Source organism: Psittacula echo, assembly GCF_963264785.1.
Source record: "Psittacula echo genome assembly, chromosome: 24".
NCBI lineage: Eukaryota > Metazoa > Chordata > Aves > Psittaciformes > Psittacidae > Psittacula > Psittacula echo.
Genome location: NC_137759.1, coordinates 5,291,859 through 5,305,999, shown reverse-complemented (window position 1 = coordinate 5,305,999; position 14,141 = coordinate 5,291,859). Strand labels below are relative to the sequence as shown.

Sequence of the window (14,141 nt, the reverse complement as noted above, 5' to 3'; positions counted from 1 at the left end):
CTAAAGGGGCTGCAGGAAAGCTGGAGAGGGGCTTGAGACAAGGGCCTGTAGGGACAGGCCAAGGGGAACGGCTTGAACCTGCCAGAGGGGAGACTGAGCTGAGCTCTTAGGCAGAAGCTCTTCCCTGTGAGGGTGCTGAGGCGCTGGCCCAGGGTGCCCAGAGAAGCTGTGGCTGCCCCATCCCTGGCAGTGTTCAAGGCCAGGTTGGACACAGGGGCTTGGAGCAAGCTGCTCCAGTGGAAGGGGTCCCTGCCTGTGGCAGGGGTTGGAGCTGGAGGAGCTTTGAGGTCCCTTCAACCCAACCCAGTCCGGGATTCTATGATCTTTGCTTTCTGTAAACCCAAGGCCCTGTGAACTTGGCTCCCACTGTCCCCTCCAGTGGAACTCACCAGGGTTTGAAGCTTCTTCTCTGCTGGGTCCTTGTCTTTTCACTGATTAGTTCATATCATGGATGTGATATTTGGTGGGCTCATTCTGAAAAATAATCAACTGCTAGAAAAGAGGCAATGCCAGGCTATTGGAAACCAGAGAGATCACTGATCACACCTGAGCAGTAATTGTTTGAACAGAAATTTGCCCAAGAATCATAGAATGATTTGGGCTGGGAGCTGCTCTAAGGTCTCCCCTCGGGCAGGTTCAAGCCATTCCCCTTGTCCTGTCCCTACATCCCTTGTCCCAAGCCCCTCTCCAGGTTTCCTGCAGCCCCTTTAGGCACTGGAGCTGCTCTCAGGTCTCCCCTTCAGGAGCCTTCTCTTCTCCAGGCTGCCCCAGCCCAGCTCTCTCAGCCTGGCTCCAGAGCAGAGCTGCTCCAGCCCTCGCAGCATCTCCATGGCCTCCTCTGGCCTCGCTCCAGCAGCTCCACGTCCCTCTTGTGCTGCTGCCCCAGAGCTGGATCAGGGCTGCAGGGGGGGTCTCCCCAGAGGATGCAGAAGATATTTCTAATAGAGTATTTCTGGAGTGCTTGTGCTCCCCTGGAAGGAGAAATATCAGGAATTATAGGGTAATCCTATGGTTAGAGACATCATTTGGAACGCTGCAGAAAACACAAGCAGCTCAACAATCCCTGAAGGCCAAAGCAAGCCCAAGTCCGTGTTTCTTGCAGAGCCTGCAAATATTGAATATGGCTTTCTCCTTTAAATACCTTCTGATCTCACGTGCTGCACACAGTGCTCTCACTGGGGCTTTGCTAAAGGTAACCCCAGTCTAAGCCGCAGACTGACAACCAGGAGCCTTGGGCGAGTGGGCAACACAGGCAGAGCAAGTTCAAGGCCTTCTGAAGGGCTCCCTCATCTGCAGGAGCAGAGGAACAAGCCCAGACTTGGTGGTGTCTGAAGGCAGCAGCAGCGTATTCTGCCCGTCCTGTCTGGACATGTTCAACAGGTACGAGCAGAGGCTCCAACTGTTCCAGTCGGAGCTTCCAGTGCTGATGAGGTGTGAGATCAGGCTGGCATCATGTCCCCTTTCAGGATGCAGCTGGATCTGTATCAGTACCTCTGTGCACAGCACAGGGCTGCTGTCAAACCCACATGCTCAGTGTTCCAAGGCACAGCGCCTTTGGCCTTTTGGGAGTGAACCAGGAGTTCAGGAGCACTGCTGGAGCGAGGCAGTGGGAGAGACGGAGGCAACAGCACGGTCATCCCTCCATACCATAAGCTTCTGCCCTGTTCTGTTGGATGTAGCAGGGCAGTAAAGTGTGTTTTGTATGTGAAGATTATATCCCCTGCTCCCCCAATTCGCTATCAGTGGCGATGCCAAAGCAATGCTTAAGCAATTATTCTGGTCAGGAAACAGTTGAAGCATCCTGCACAGTGCCACCGTTTGGGCAGGGTTTACAACAGCTTCCCATAGAAATACCACTCGGAAGCCTTCCACCCCGCAGGTGACACACAAGCAGCACAGTTGCTGCAACCCAGACTCTTCCCTTAAGAGGTTCGATCATTTCGTGATAGCCCAAAATAGCTATATATAAATAGAGCTATGCATATAAACTGATAGCCCAGTTTATGGTGATGAATTGTCCTGGTGGTGTGCTCGTGTAATCCCAACTGGGGTTAAACCATGACACAAACACGAGATGTATGAAGTATAGACAGATTCTCTTCCTACTCAAACCCCACATTAAGAAAGTGATCAAGCAGCTCTCTAAACCACTTGTACATGGAAAGCCCCTCAGGGTTTGCAGACTGCCTTCCTTGAGCCCCTAGGTTAAACCAAGTTTGTCTTCAGGCAGCACCCACTGCTTTAAACTGACATGTGCCCCACCAGGCAGTTGAAGGGGTCCACAGATTGATGGTAAAAGGATGCAAACCCCTGCTTTAAACTAAATACCATGAAACACTGCAATATTGGCTATGAAAAGTTAACTGCATGCATGAGTCCAAAGTGCTACTGATGTGGGAATGATTAGCTTAAAATGAAGATGTAACTAAGAACAGTTCAAGAACTACAGCAGAATGAGGAGCGAGGAGCAAAAACTACCCACAAACAAATAAAGAGGCTCATCCAGCCCAGCATCCCCTGCTTGATGCCTAAGGAATGGGTATAGGATGAAAGGCAAACACTCCTCCTTTGGACACGCGTTCAAACAAGCTGAAGACATAACCCAAACAAGTAAAGAACGTGGCCTAAGAGGGGAACACACACGCAAGAAAAGGCAAAAATGTAAGTCACTTGGTTTATTTTGTACATCAGGCTTATAAACTCCTCCCATGACAACAAGAGCTGCTGTGACAGTGATCAGTGGAAGAGCACGAGGCTGGCCAGTGAAGTTCAACGTGTTCCCAACCAAGTGGTCAGAACTGCTCATGGGAGAGGACCTGTTGCAGAATCTTTACTGGGCATTTGGAGGTCACCTCAAAGCAGGGTCTCAGCAGACGGACGGCTCCAAAACACTATCCAGCAATACATTTCCTATAACAAACACAAAGCAAGTCATTAAGCAGTGCTTCCTGCAAAGTGCTACAGCAGCCAACACCACAGACAGACTTCAAAAGCCTCCAGTATCCAGGTAAGGAGCTTTTGTCGCAGAAGCTGGTACAGGCAGAGCAGAAGGCAGGCTCTTCACAGGCCACCACAGCCATGTCCTCCTCCTCTATTCTTCTCTAGATGATTTATGCACAATGACAGCTCAAAGCACTTGCTTCAAAACAAAGAACACTGCTGCCATCTCAGGAACAAATCCATGTCTTGCTACTGGCTAAAACAACTTTAAAGTAACACAAGGTCACTTCATTGCCTCTACATAACATGAGAGCTTTTCCACTGACTTGTGGGGACACCCACGAGATGCACTTGTAAATGTTTGCAATCACAGCATCCCAGAGTGGTTTGGGTTGGAAGGGACCTCAAAGCTCCTCCAGCTCCAACCCCTGCCACGGGCAGGGACCCCTTCCACTGGAGCAGCTTGCTCCAAGCCCCTGTGTCCAACCTGGCCTTGAGCACTGCCAGGGATGGGGCAGCCACAGCTTCTCTGGGCACCCTGGGCCAGCGCCTCAGCACCCTCACAGGGAAGAGCTTCTGCCTTGTATCTAACCTGAACTTCCCCTGTTTCAGTCTGAACCCATCACCCCTTGTCCTATCCCTACAGTCCCTGATGAAGAGTCCATCCCCAGCATCCTCGTAGCCCCCTTCAGACACTGGAAGCTGCTCTGAGGTCTCCACGCAGCTTCTCTTCTCCAGCCTGAACAGCCCCAATGTTCTCAGCCTGGCTCCATACGGGAGCTGCTCCAGCCCCTGAGCATCCTCATGGCCTCCTCTGGACTTGCTCCAACAGCTCCATGTCCTTGTGCTGGGGACACCAGCACTGCACCCAGTGCTGCAAGTGGGGTCTCAGGAGAGCAGAGGGGCAGGATCACATTCAGAACAACACATCTCATACGCAATTAAAGAAGGAGATGAAAATCACTTGAGAAAGCCAATTTTCCAATGAATTTCTGGCACAGAGTAACAAGCTCTGAACATTCGATTTAATGAGAGTTACAAGGAACAGAGAGGAGCCTAAATTCGCCTAGGAACAGAAAGTTATGAGCTTGAAACCATTCTACCTCGGAATGCTCTTAAGTTCAGCATCAACAGCTTGATTTGACTTCGCGAGACCCACACCAGGTTGGGAAAAACCCACCACTTGCACAATATTCACTTGAAAATTAGCTTTGGGTTCAGATTTCATCCTCCTGGTGCCCTGTGAAGCCCCACACAGAAAGGGAAAAAGCCCTGAACAATCAAATTGAGCGTATTTTGATCAAATAATACCTGATTGTGCCCTGGACAGACCGGGCTCATCAAGTGTCACACCAAGACCACGCTACTATTTCAGCTAAGGGAAGCACAACCAGAACTTACCATTAGAGCGAAGCTTACTCTTCAGTTTTATATTTGCCACCGATGTAGGGAACATATTGAAGGACCAGCTTCCAGTCTGTGCCCCATATTACACCGATACCAGCCACACCACCCCATGTCATGAGGGTGGGAGTCCTAAAGAAGACACACACATATCATGCTGCTGGTAAACAACATTGATTCTCCACTGTGAAAGGTCTGATAAATGCTAAGGTACCTGGGGAAGTCCTTTTAATAACAGGGAAAAGCCTGGCAGGAATCTTGCAGAATCTCATAAAGCATCAGACCCCAAGAGAAAAGCTTGATGTGATTTCATTTAAGAAGAGCGTTACCAAGACAGGAAAAGATGCATGGATTTCTTTAACCATTGCACTGCAATAGCTCACACTGGCTTTATCCGAGCCCGCAGGCTAGGTCGTTCTCCCTCGCACAAGCCTGCAAAGCGGCACTCGCTGGCACTGCAACATTTACAGACTCCCAGCCTGCTTCGGGCTGGAAAGGACCTTAAAGCTCCTCCAGTTCCAACCCCTGCCACGGGCAGGGACCCCTTCCACTGGAGCAGCTTGCTCCAAGCCCCTGTGTCCAACCTGGCCTTGAGCACTGCCAGGGATGGGGCAGCCACAGCTTCTCTGGGCACCCTGGGCCAGCGCCTCAGCACCCTCACAGGGAAGAGCTTCTGCCTTGTATCTAACCTGAACTTCCCCTGTTTCAGTTTGAACCCATCACCCCTTGTCCTATCCCTACAGTCCCTGATGAAGAGCCCCTCTCCAGCATCCTCGTAGCCCCCTTCAGACACTGGAAGCTGCTCTGAGGTCTCCACGCAGCTTCTCTTCTCCAGCCTGAACAGCCCCAATGTTCTCAGCCTGGCTCCATACGGGAGCTGCCCCAGCCGCTGCTCATCCCCGTGTTCCTCACAGCCCTGGAACCCCTGAGCACACCCAGCGCCACCCGGAGCCGAACCACCGCAGGGCAGCACCGACCCCCCCAACCCACCCCTTCAAACCCAGCCGTGCCTCGCACCGACCAGACCCACGGGACAAGGCCGAGGCGCACGGCACCGCCTCGGGAAGCCCCCGGGCTCCCGCAGTGCCCGGGCCCAGCCTCACCAGGTCTGCAGGAGTTGGGCGTAGCGCGGCCCCAGCACCTTGGTCAGCATAGCGGCGGCTGCACGGCCTCAAAGTCACCCCCACCGCGCATGAGCAGGCCGCGGGGGCCTTCGTGCGCAGCGCCACGCATGGGGCTGCCCGCGGCGCTGCCTGAGTCAAGCGCTGTTGCCATGGCAACACCCCCTCCTTGTTCCCTGTCCGCCATTCACCGGTCTTCGTCCCTCATGGCCCCGTGGTGTCCGCATCAAACCGCGTCCCGGCCCCGTCTGAGGGACGCGGCGGCGTCCACCTGGCCTAGTGGAAGGTGTCCCTGCCCGTGGCATGGGGGTGGAACTGGGTGAGCTTTCACCCCAAAAGGGCTCTGTAATGGGACAAGTCCCTGCTCAGAGCAACAGCACAGCCGGGATGGGCCTGGTGAGGCCGGGAGATGCGGGCAGGAGGGCAGCACAGGGGTGGGTGTGAAATGGCTGCGCCTGGGCCCCTGGCAGAGGGTGATGGAAAGAGATCCAATGGCAAGGCCACCCCTAACCCATGGCACTGAGGCCTCGTCTCCACGGGCTGTGAACCCTTCCAGGGACGGTGCCTGCAGCCCTGCCCTGGGCAGCCTGTTCCAATGCCTGAGCACCCTCTGGGGCAGGAATTGTTCCTCAGCTCCATCTAAACCTGCCCTGGTGCAGCTTGAGGCCGGTTCCTCTTGTCCCATCCCTTGTTCCTTGGGAGCAGAGCCCAGCCCCTCCTGGCTCCATCCTCCTCTCAGGCACTTGTAGGGAGCCATCAGGTCCCCCCTGAGCCTTCCCTTCTCCATCTGAACCCCCCAGGTCCCTCAGCCCTTCCCCATCACACTGTGCTCCAGGCCCTGCACCAGCTCCATTGCCCTTCTCTGGCCCCGCTCCAGCCCCTCAAGGTCTCTCCTGTGGCGATGTCTCCCCCATCACCCTACGCTGGGCTCCTGGTAAGGGCTGGGTGTCTTTGACTTGATTTCCAATCTGCACCCTCCCAGTGCCTCCTTCACTGGGTGCTCCCCAGAGCGAGGCAGAGGCAAGCAACCAAACAGCCCTGCTGCAGCCTCCCCTCCTCGCAGACAGGCAGGGGCCGCGTTCCCAGCTAAACCCAAAGAGGTGCCCCATGTAACCCGGGCTAAAACGCAGCCTGCGTTGAGACCTGCACCCTGGAGAGGTGGCACCGTGGAGCACAGCATCTACCACAGCATCGCCCCAAGGAGGAGCTGTGCTGCGGCAGGGAGACCCCAGCACCTCCACACGTCTGCCAAGGCCCTTCTGATGGCCCTGTACAAGCTCTGGATGTGACACAGGGGTGATGTGGGGAGGTCAGACCCGTGCCCAGCACACAGGAACAGAAAGTGAGTGCTCAGTGTCTGGCAACCTGCAGTGTCTTCTCTTTCTTCTTAGGCCAAGGTACAGCCTTTAGGTGTACAACAGCTGAAAGACACGGGCAAGAAGAACAAGAGAAGGGCTATTGTTATAAAAGGTCACATTTATTGCTACATTACTGTTATATACAGGACAGTTCTCAAAGTCTACTTTAAAAAAGTTAGGATTATTTCAAAATTCCCAATAATCCAGCCAGCTGTTTGGACACTTGTATAAAATTATTTAAAAAAATGAAAACAATTCATATCTTGAGGCACTCAGAAACACAATTTTATCCCCCAATTGTGATTCATTTCAAAGGACATTTCCCCACCCCCAAAGACCTTTTTTTTTCCTTTTATTTTTTGCTGGGTTAGGCATATATATATATATATTTACTATATATATAGTTCAAAACTATAATGTGTATCTGATTTAAGAACAAGGATTTCAGCCACTTAAGTACATCTGGATTTACAGGTAGGCAGCATAAACATCAAAAGCAAGGACCAGTTCTGGTTGGTTTTGAAGGGTAAAAAACCCCTCAAAACCAACTCAAAACTCTCTATGGGGCGAATAATAAATGACTTCTGCAGGGATCTCCCATCCCCTGTCCTACAAAAATAAGAGCGAAAAGAGCAACCCAGGAACACTTCGTTTCCCCGTTGAGCCCTCCAGGGCAAAGGGGTCATTTCCTGCCCGGTCCAAGCATGGGGCTGGGCTCAAACGCTGGTGGGTTTCAAGGGATTCGGGAAGACGTAGCACCGGGAAGGGGGACCCTGCCATGGGGAGCTCCACAGCTCCCATGGGCACAGCCCAGGGATGCTCTTCAGCAAAAGGCCTTGGTGTCCCGGACACCCCATTCTGAGGCACAAAGCCCTTTGCTCTCCTGCACTGTATCAAGATGTGACAGGGAGTGAGTTTTATTCCCTCTCCTTCCAGCCTAGTGGGTGCCTGGCTTGCCCACGCTGGGTATTGCAAGACCCAAGGTGTCCAAAAGCAAAGGAACAGAAATACCAGTGTGGAGGCGCACGGCAGGGCTGCCTCTTGCATCCGCCGAGAGCACACACAAGGTTTGGCAGAAAGGACACCTGCAGCCCGCATTGTCCTAACCGGAGCCCACCTCCACGCTCGGCTCATGCAGGAGTCCCACAGGCAAAGGCACTGCAGTGCTGATCCTCTAGAAGGGGTGAATTGAAGATCAAACCTCTGCGCGCAGCACCGGGTCCCCCCCCACCAGCCCCGAGGCAGCCACGCCATGGGACCGACCCACAGCATCCACCTCCGGAATCCTCAAGCCTCTGCCCCAGCCCATGGTCCTGCCTCACTGGGAAGGAGCCCATGGTGCCTGTGTATGAAGGGAAAGAGCTTGGAGGTGCTGGCTGCAGACACTGGGGTGCACAGGAGAAAGGAAAACACACCTTCAGGCTTGGGGAGGTTGAAGGAAGACCAGCCAAGCCAAGCCTAAGGCATTAACAGAGCAGTCTGTAGAGCTGGGCAGCAACAAGGTGGGACACAGCTTCTCCATTCAAAGGGTGCTGCGGGAGACAGTGCGAGATGAAGGATGCTGGCAGTGAGCCACCAAGTATTGAGCAGAAGGCACAGGAGGGTGAAGGGTGCATGGAGGAGCCCTAGGACCAGGCCTTGCCCTCTCCAATTCAGTGCTGAGCTCCTGCAGCATGAGTTGGAAGGGATGTTCCTATGGTCTCACCCCTTCTTTACCCCCTTCCAGGTCCAGGGCACAGGCCCTGAAATGCTTTTGGAGCTGCTGGAAATGAAGCTGGACCCGAAGAGCAGCAGGGAGCAGGAACTCAGCAGTCATGGACAAGAGCAGGGCTGGGATGGGATCTGGAGAGCCCCAGGGGAGAGGAGAGGGAGTTGCATAGGATTTAACAGGGCAAAGACCTTGTGCAAGCTTATGGTACAGAAAACAGGTCTTGCTATTGCTGGTGTTGAGCAGGAACAGGGGAATCCAGTGGCCACGGCTTGCTCCAGGTGAGCCAGCACTGCACCTTGGGGGGGCTGAGGCTTGTCCTGGCCCAACTCCAGCACCAGCTTTGCTTCACCTCCCCGTTTTCAGCTCTGTTCTGACATCCCAGGCCAGAGTCACCAGCGCAGCAGCCAGCAGGGCCTGCAAGGGGACGATTGGCTCCGCTGGCACTGAAGTTGGCAGCCTCCCCATGGCAGCAAGGCTGAGGGCTGCAGGGATCGGGGTTTTCCAAAGCCTCCTGTTTCTCAAGGCCTCCTCCCCACCTGCCAAGGGGGAGGATGTGCTGAATGGCACAGCAGGAGCCCAGGGTTCTGCTGGCTTCAGTGGGTACACGTGTGAGACACAAAGGACCTTTGCGAGCAGCTTCTGCACTGAACCTGAAACTGCAGACTCCTGGGGAGATCCCAGCCTGCCTCTTCCTTTCCTGTTCAATCACTGCCAGGCAGCGAGTGCCAAGCCTCCAGGAACCCAGCTCATCACTGACACAGGGCTGAGAGAAAAACCCCTTCCTTGAAGTCGCACCTGGGGAGGTTTCACATCACGCGTCCGCATTTCTCTACTGGAAAGGGCAAAACCCCACAACTGCAAAGCATCCAGACCCCTGGCCCTGCAGTGACGGTGCCCAGGGAAGGGGCAGCAAGTTGACCCCACTGCCTGGGGCTGGCAGGGACCTGCTGCTGACAGCCAGATGCAGGCTCAACGCGTGCAAACCATCAGCCTAGGCACCGCTCTGGCTCTCGGTGCAAACCTAGAGTGGCACAGAGCAGGATCCGGATGTCCCAGCTCCTGTCCCTCCTGCCAACACACCTCTCTGTAGGATACCTAGTGCGAGCTGTAAAAGCAGGGAGCAGAGAGCCCCAGGAGATGTTGGAAAGAGCTGGAGCTGCACTCAAGCCAGGCCAGATGCTCTGACGGGTGGGTCACAGCCAAACCGAGGGTAGGTGCCACACAAGCAGCTTTCCATGGAAGCTGTGCCCCTGGGACCCCAGTTGTGCTGTTTGATTTCCTTCCTGAGGAAGGAAGCTTCGGGAGGGGGGGTGGTTTGTGGCCCCCATTGATGAGGGGCACACAGTGCAGGAGAACTCATGCACATAAGGCTGAGAGAGGAAGCAGAACAGTAAATGCTGCTCTGCAGCAGGTCACCTCCCCGTGACACCTCTCCTTGTGAGGGACATGCAGACAGGCAGAGAAGCATGTATAGGGACAAAAGTGATCTGTAAATGGCACAGACCCTGGCCCGCTCTGCCCATGACACCTAAAGATGAGAGCCTCATTTCAACAGGCTGATACTTCAGGGCTGGCCTGGTGGCATTTTGAGGACAGGACCCAACAGTGCTCGCTTGCAGAAAAGCCACTTTCCCTGTCGCCACAACAGGCACCACATTCACACTGAGCCAAACCCACTGGCAAACCAAAGGAGTTTTTCCTTGCTGCATTCCACAATTGCTCCCTGGGCACCTGGAGAGCAGAGATGCCACTGAAGCAGCTTCTGGGCATTACCAGCCCCCAACACCGCGCTTTGCTGCTGGAGCAATGAAGGTCTCCTCCAAACCCTGGCGCTGAGGAGGGTTTATGTTTGAGGACCTTCATCCAAACCTTCCCGAGGACCTAAAGCTTGTTTTACTGCCAAGGAAACAGCATCTAAACCACCTAAATGCAGATGAAAAGCCAGAGCTCTGCTGCAGTGCCTGATGGTGGGAAAGGCTGTCTCATCAGGAGATCCCCCTGCTCTGCAGAGCCTCAGCCAGGATGAAGGAGCTGAACAAATCAATCTTCTCAGATTTCCAATGGTGTTTCCAGGTTTTTCTTGCCTCCAGGCTCTCCCCAGTGCAGCTGTACATGACGTGACCATCACCTCAAACTCTTGTTGCAAAAGCCAAGTGTTGGGGAAGCACTTCTTTTGTTTTCGCATGGTTTCAAGCTTGCCAGGGCTGGGACATTGCTCCATCCCTCCCTGGTCCTGGGGCAGTGGCATTGAAGCAGCAGAACATTCTGAGCAGAGCATGCCAATGGCCTCAGCACCATCCTTATGAAAGGGCAAGAATGCTCATGGGATGAAGCAGAGAGCAGGCGGTGAGTCTCCAGTTCCTAGCCCAGTGCATGAACGGGGGCTGTCTGCGCATCCAGACCTGGCTGCAGAGGGGCACTGTCCCCTCCCTGCATGTTTTACTTGCTCCAACCCAACATGGCAGGATGCTCCAGGAAGACGTGGCTTGTACTGCAAGGGACCTGCTCCACAAGGGAATGCTGGCACCCATGGAAGAAAACCTCATCCGCCTCACACTGCTCAGTGCTTCAACAGGCAGAAGGACCCAAGGGAGGGAAGAGTGTTGTAACCTGACGAGTTCATTAGGCTGAAACATGTCTGTTGACACAGGTAAGAAGAAACGCATGTTCCTGAGCTGCAGGCACCACAGCCACTGACCCTTCCAGCCTTCCTGGAGCTGCTGTGGTCTTAGGTCCCACCACAGAGAAGCGATGGTGAGAGCAGCAGGCTGTAGGCTGGGAAAGGCAGGAGCACCTGGAAGCCTCAGAGCTATGGGGGACACTGCAGTGCCAGGGGCAGCATGGAGAGATGGCCCCATGCTGCTCTGGCAGTTTATCTCCTCTCTGCGATGCTACAGCAGCTGAGGTCATGGTACCCAGGTGTAGGTGGGAGATGATCAATGTCCTGAGCCTTTCCAGCAGGTTTTGCTGGAGCACAAAGCATAGCAATGAGCACAGAGGAGGTGTAACCAGGAGGTTGTACCAAAGCCTGGGATTGCTAGGAAGTGCTGTAGGACTTCATCTTGTGTGCCAGTCCTGCCCTTTCCCTGTGCCAAAGCAATACAGCTTTCCCAGGAGCACAGGCCAGAGAAGCAGAGGGGAGAGATGGGCCCTGCTGCTGCAGGTCCTACTATACTTGCTGTTCCCATGTTCCTCCTGACATGTCGTGGGCCACCTCTGAGATGGGATTTAACACGTTCCCCCCAGAGCTAACCCTGTCCAGCTGCAGAGCTGGGAAGAACTGGGCACAAAATGCTTCAGGAGGGGAAGAAGAGGGAAGAACCAAGAATAAATATCCATTGGATGCTTTTCCATTGCCAACTCCAGAATGGCTACCAACAGCTCAGCATCACTGAGCATCACTTCATTTGCTCCTGCACCTCCAGGCACGCTAAGGGTCTTCCTCCTGCTGAGCACACCGGAGCGGTCACAAGTGACACTGGGAAGCCCTTGGAGTGAAGGATCGTTGGCTTGGCTGCTGGAGCATGGTATGCTCATCGTTCCCCTCCTTTCCAGCACGGAATGAGGAGCCCACGTGGAGGTGACAGCGGCCACTTTGCATCCCTATGGCAAACCAGGCAGCTGAGCTGAGATTGCCTCCAAATGGATTGGACTGGATTGGATTGGAGATATGACCTGGAGGTATGAAACCACCTCACCACAAGCCTGCAGTGCTCTGCCCTTCTGATGAGGTGGCTCCAGTGAGGGCAGAAGCTGCACTGGATCCTGCTGCTGGTCCTGGCTTGCTGAGGGCTGGAGTGAGCGCACAGCCAGGTCGCTGCTCCCCTGCCTGCTGCCAGCATCCACGGCTCCGGCTGCTGCAAGGCTGCTGGCACCGTGTCCGGCTGCTGCTTTTGCTCCATCCACCTCGGCCTCTTCCCAGTCCTCCAGCTTTGTTCAGTTCATCTTTGTTCTACACTGCCCCGGGAAGCACCTCTTGGAGCAGGCATTTGCTTTGATGCAGGGGCAAGGAGCACTTCCCTCCAGCCAGGGCTTTTCTCTTGCCTCTGTGTTGCTTCTTTGCTTACCTTGGAAGCATCCCATTCTCTCGGTTCTCTTCCAGCCCCAAGACCTGCTCCCTCACGATGTTCTGGCTGGGCTGTGGGGCACCTCCTCTCCCGGGTGGGATTGCAGCCTCGGGGATGCTCCAGGAGGAAAGCAAATCTTGCAGAGACCCTCAATGGCCCTTGGTCACCTCCCAGAAGGAGCGGGAGCACGGCTGAGGGACGCTGCTGCAACCGGCGTTGCTGTTTAACTTCCTTTTCCCATCTCAGAAGTGGCCAAAAGCGCAGAGACTGTGACTTCAGCCCATGAGTTTGTTTCTGTCTAATGGAAGGTCCAAGCCAAGCAAGGACGAACATCCCCTTGCTGTGGCTACATTCGCTTTTAGTGGCTTGCAGAGCCGAATGTGAGAATTCCTCTCTTTATATCCAGTCTCTCTTAATACAATTTCACTATTCTGGTTGATTCTAAAGATGCAACGTTAACTATAGAAACAGCAGCAGAAAAGCAGGTGGGGTACAAGACTTTTTTTTTTTGTTTTTTTATACAAAAAAAGAAAACGATTTTTGTTGCTTACAAAACATATGCAAAAGAAGCTAAAAAAAAAAACAAAACCAAAAAAAACCAACCCAAAGGCATTGCTATTTGTTCTACATAAAAAAAATCTCATAACTAATGTTCTTCTCTTCGTTTTAAAAAAGAAATATCAAGCTTAGGCACAATTTTGCTGCTGGCTGCTTGCGAACAAGCCAAGAGACCACGCCACCCCCTCCTAACTGAGTGATATGTATTGACTGGTCTGCACTTTATACTTAAGGCAATTTTTGTTTGCTTGCTTTTGACAAGGTGTGTGTTTTCCACCCCTTACGTCACGCCAGGATCCGTCCACGTGTGTCAGTATTAGCAGGACTAAAGTTTATGGGTAGAGAAGGTTGCAGGTCACACCGAGGGTTTTCTTCCTACAGATCTCGGGATCCAGAAGAAGAAACAGATCTACAAATGGGAAAAGAAAAACCCCAAAAGGCTGAAGTGAGAGAAACCCAAATGGGACTAAAACTGCTCCTTAAGCCTAAGGCCTCCTGCTGCAGGAGTCAGCCCCGATGCTCGATGTGGCTGCAGCAGAGCTCAGACATGAACTCACTGTGCTGCCAAGACACCGGCTTGGGCTTTTGTCTTTTCAGGGCAGCCGCAGGTGCAGGGGATGTCACAGAATCCCAGCCTGGTTTGGGTTGGAAGGGACCTTAAAGCTCCTCCAGTTCCAACCCCTGTGGCCCTTCTCTGGACCCGTCTCCCACAGGTCCACATCCTTCGTGTACTGAGGACTCCAGAGCTGGAGGAGGACTGCAGAAGGGGTCTTCCCAAAAGGCAGCAGAGGGGGAGAATCCCCTCCCTTGAGCTGCTGCTCACGCTCTGGGGATGCAGCCCAAGATACCTTGGTCTGGGCTGCAAGTGCACTTGTCCACTCCTTCATCCACCAGTACCCCCAAGTCCTTCTCACTCCCTTCATCCCCCAGCCTGTATTGATAGACAGCCCAGGGGCAGCACCCTGCACTTGCCCTTGTTGAA

At 53.9% G+C, this 14,141-nt stretch overlaps 2 protein-coding genes across 13 annotated transcripts in view; both read right to left on the bottom strand.

Moving 5' to 3' along the window:
- Positions 1-2,660: 2,660 nt before the first annotated feature.
- UQCR11 (ubiquinol-cytochrome c reductase, complex III subunit XI) lies at positions 2,661-6,134 on the bottom strand. Its single transcript, XM_080633785.1, has 3 exons — positions 5,448-6,134; positions 4,342-4,476; positions 2,661-2,910 (listed from the first exon to the last, which is right to left on the bottom strand). The coding sequence occupies exons 1-2, from the start codon at positions 5,495-5,497 to the stop codon at positions 4,356-4,358; spliced, it is 171 nt and encodes a 56-aa protein (XP_080489911.1). The 5' UTR covers positions 5,498-6,134; the 3' UTR covers positions 2,661-2,910; positions 4,342-4,355.
- Positions 6,135-6,697: 563 nt separating this feature from the next.
- The window catches only part of TCF3 (transcription factor 3), a 76,069-nt gene continuing 68,625 nt past the window's right edge, over positions 6,698-14,141 (bottom strand). For 9 of the 12 annotated variants that reach the window (XM_080633756.1, XM_080633765.1, XM_080633769.1 and 6 more), the window contains one exon: positions 6,901-13,568. Coding sequence is in view for 1 of the 12 variants with exons in the window: in XM_080633758.1 (XP_080489884.1) it covers positions 7,954-7,997 (44 nt within the window). In the remaining 11 variants the exon portion in view is untranslated. The other 3 variants (XR_013958422.1, XR_013958423.1, XM_080633758.1) reach the window with 3 other exon arrangements.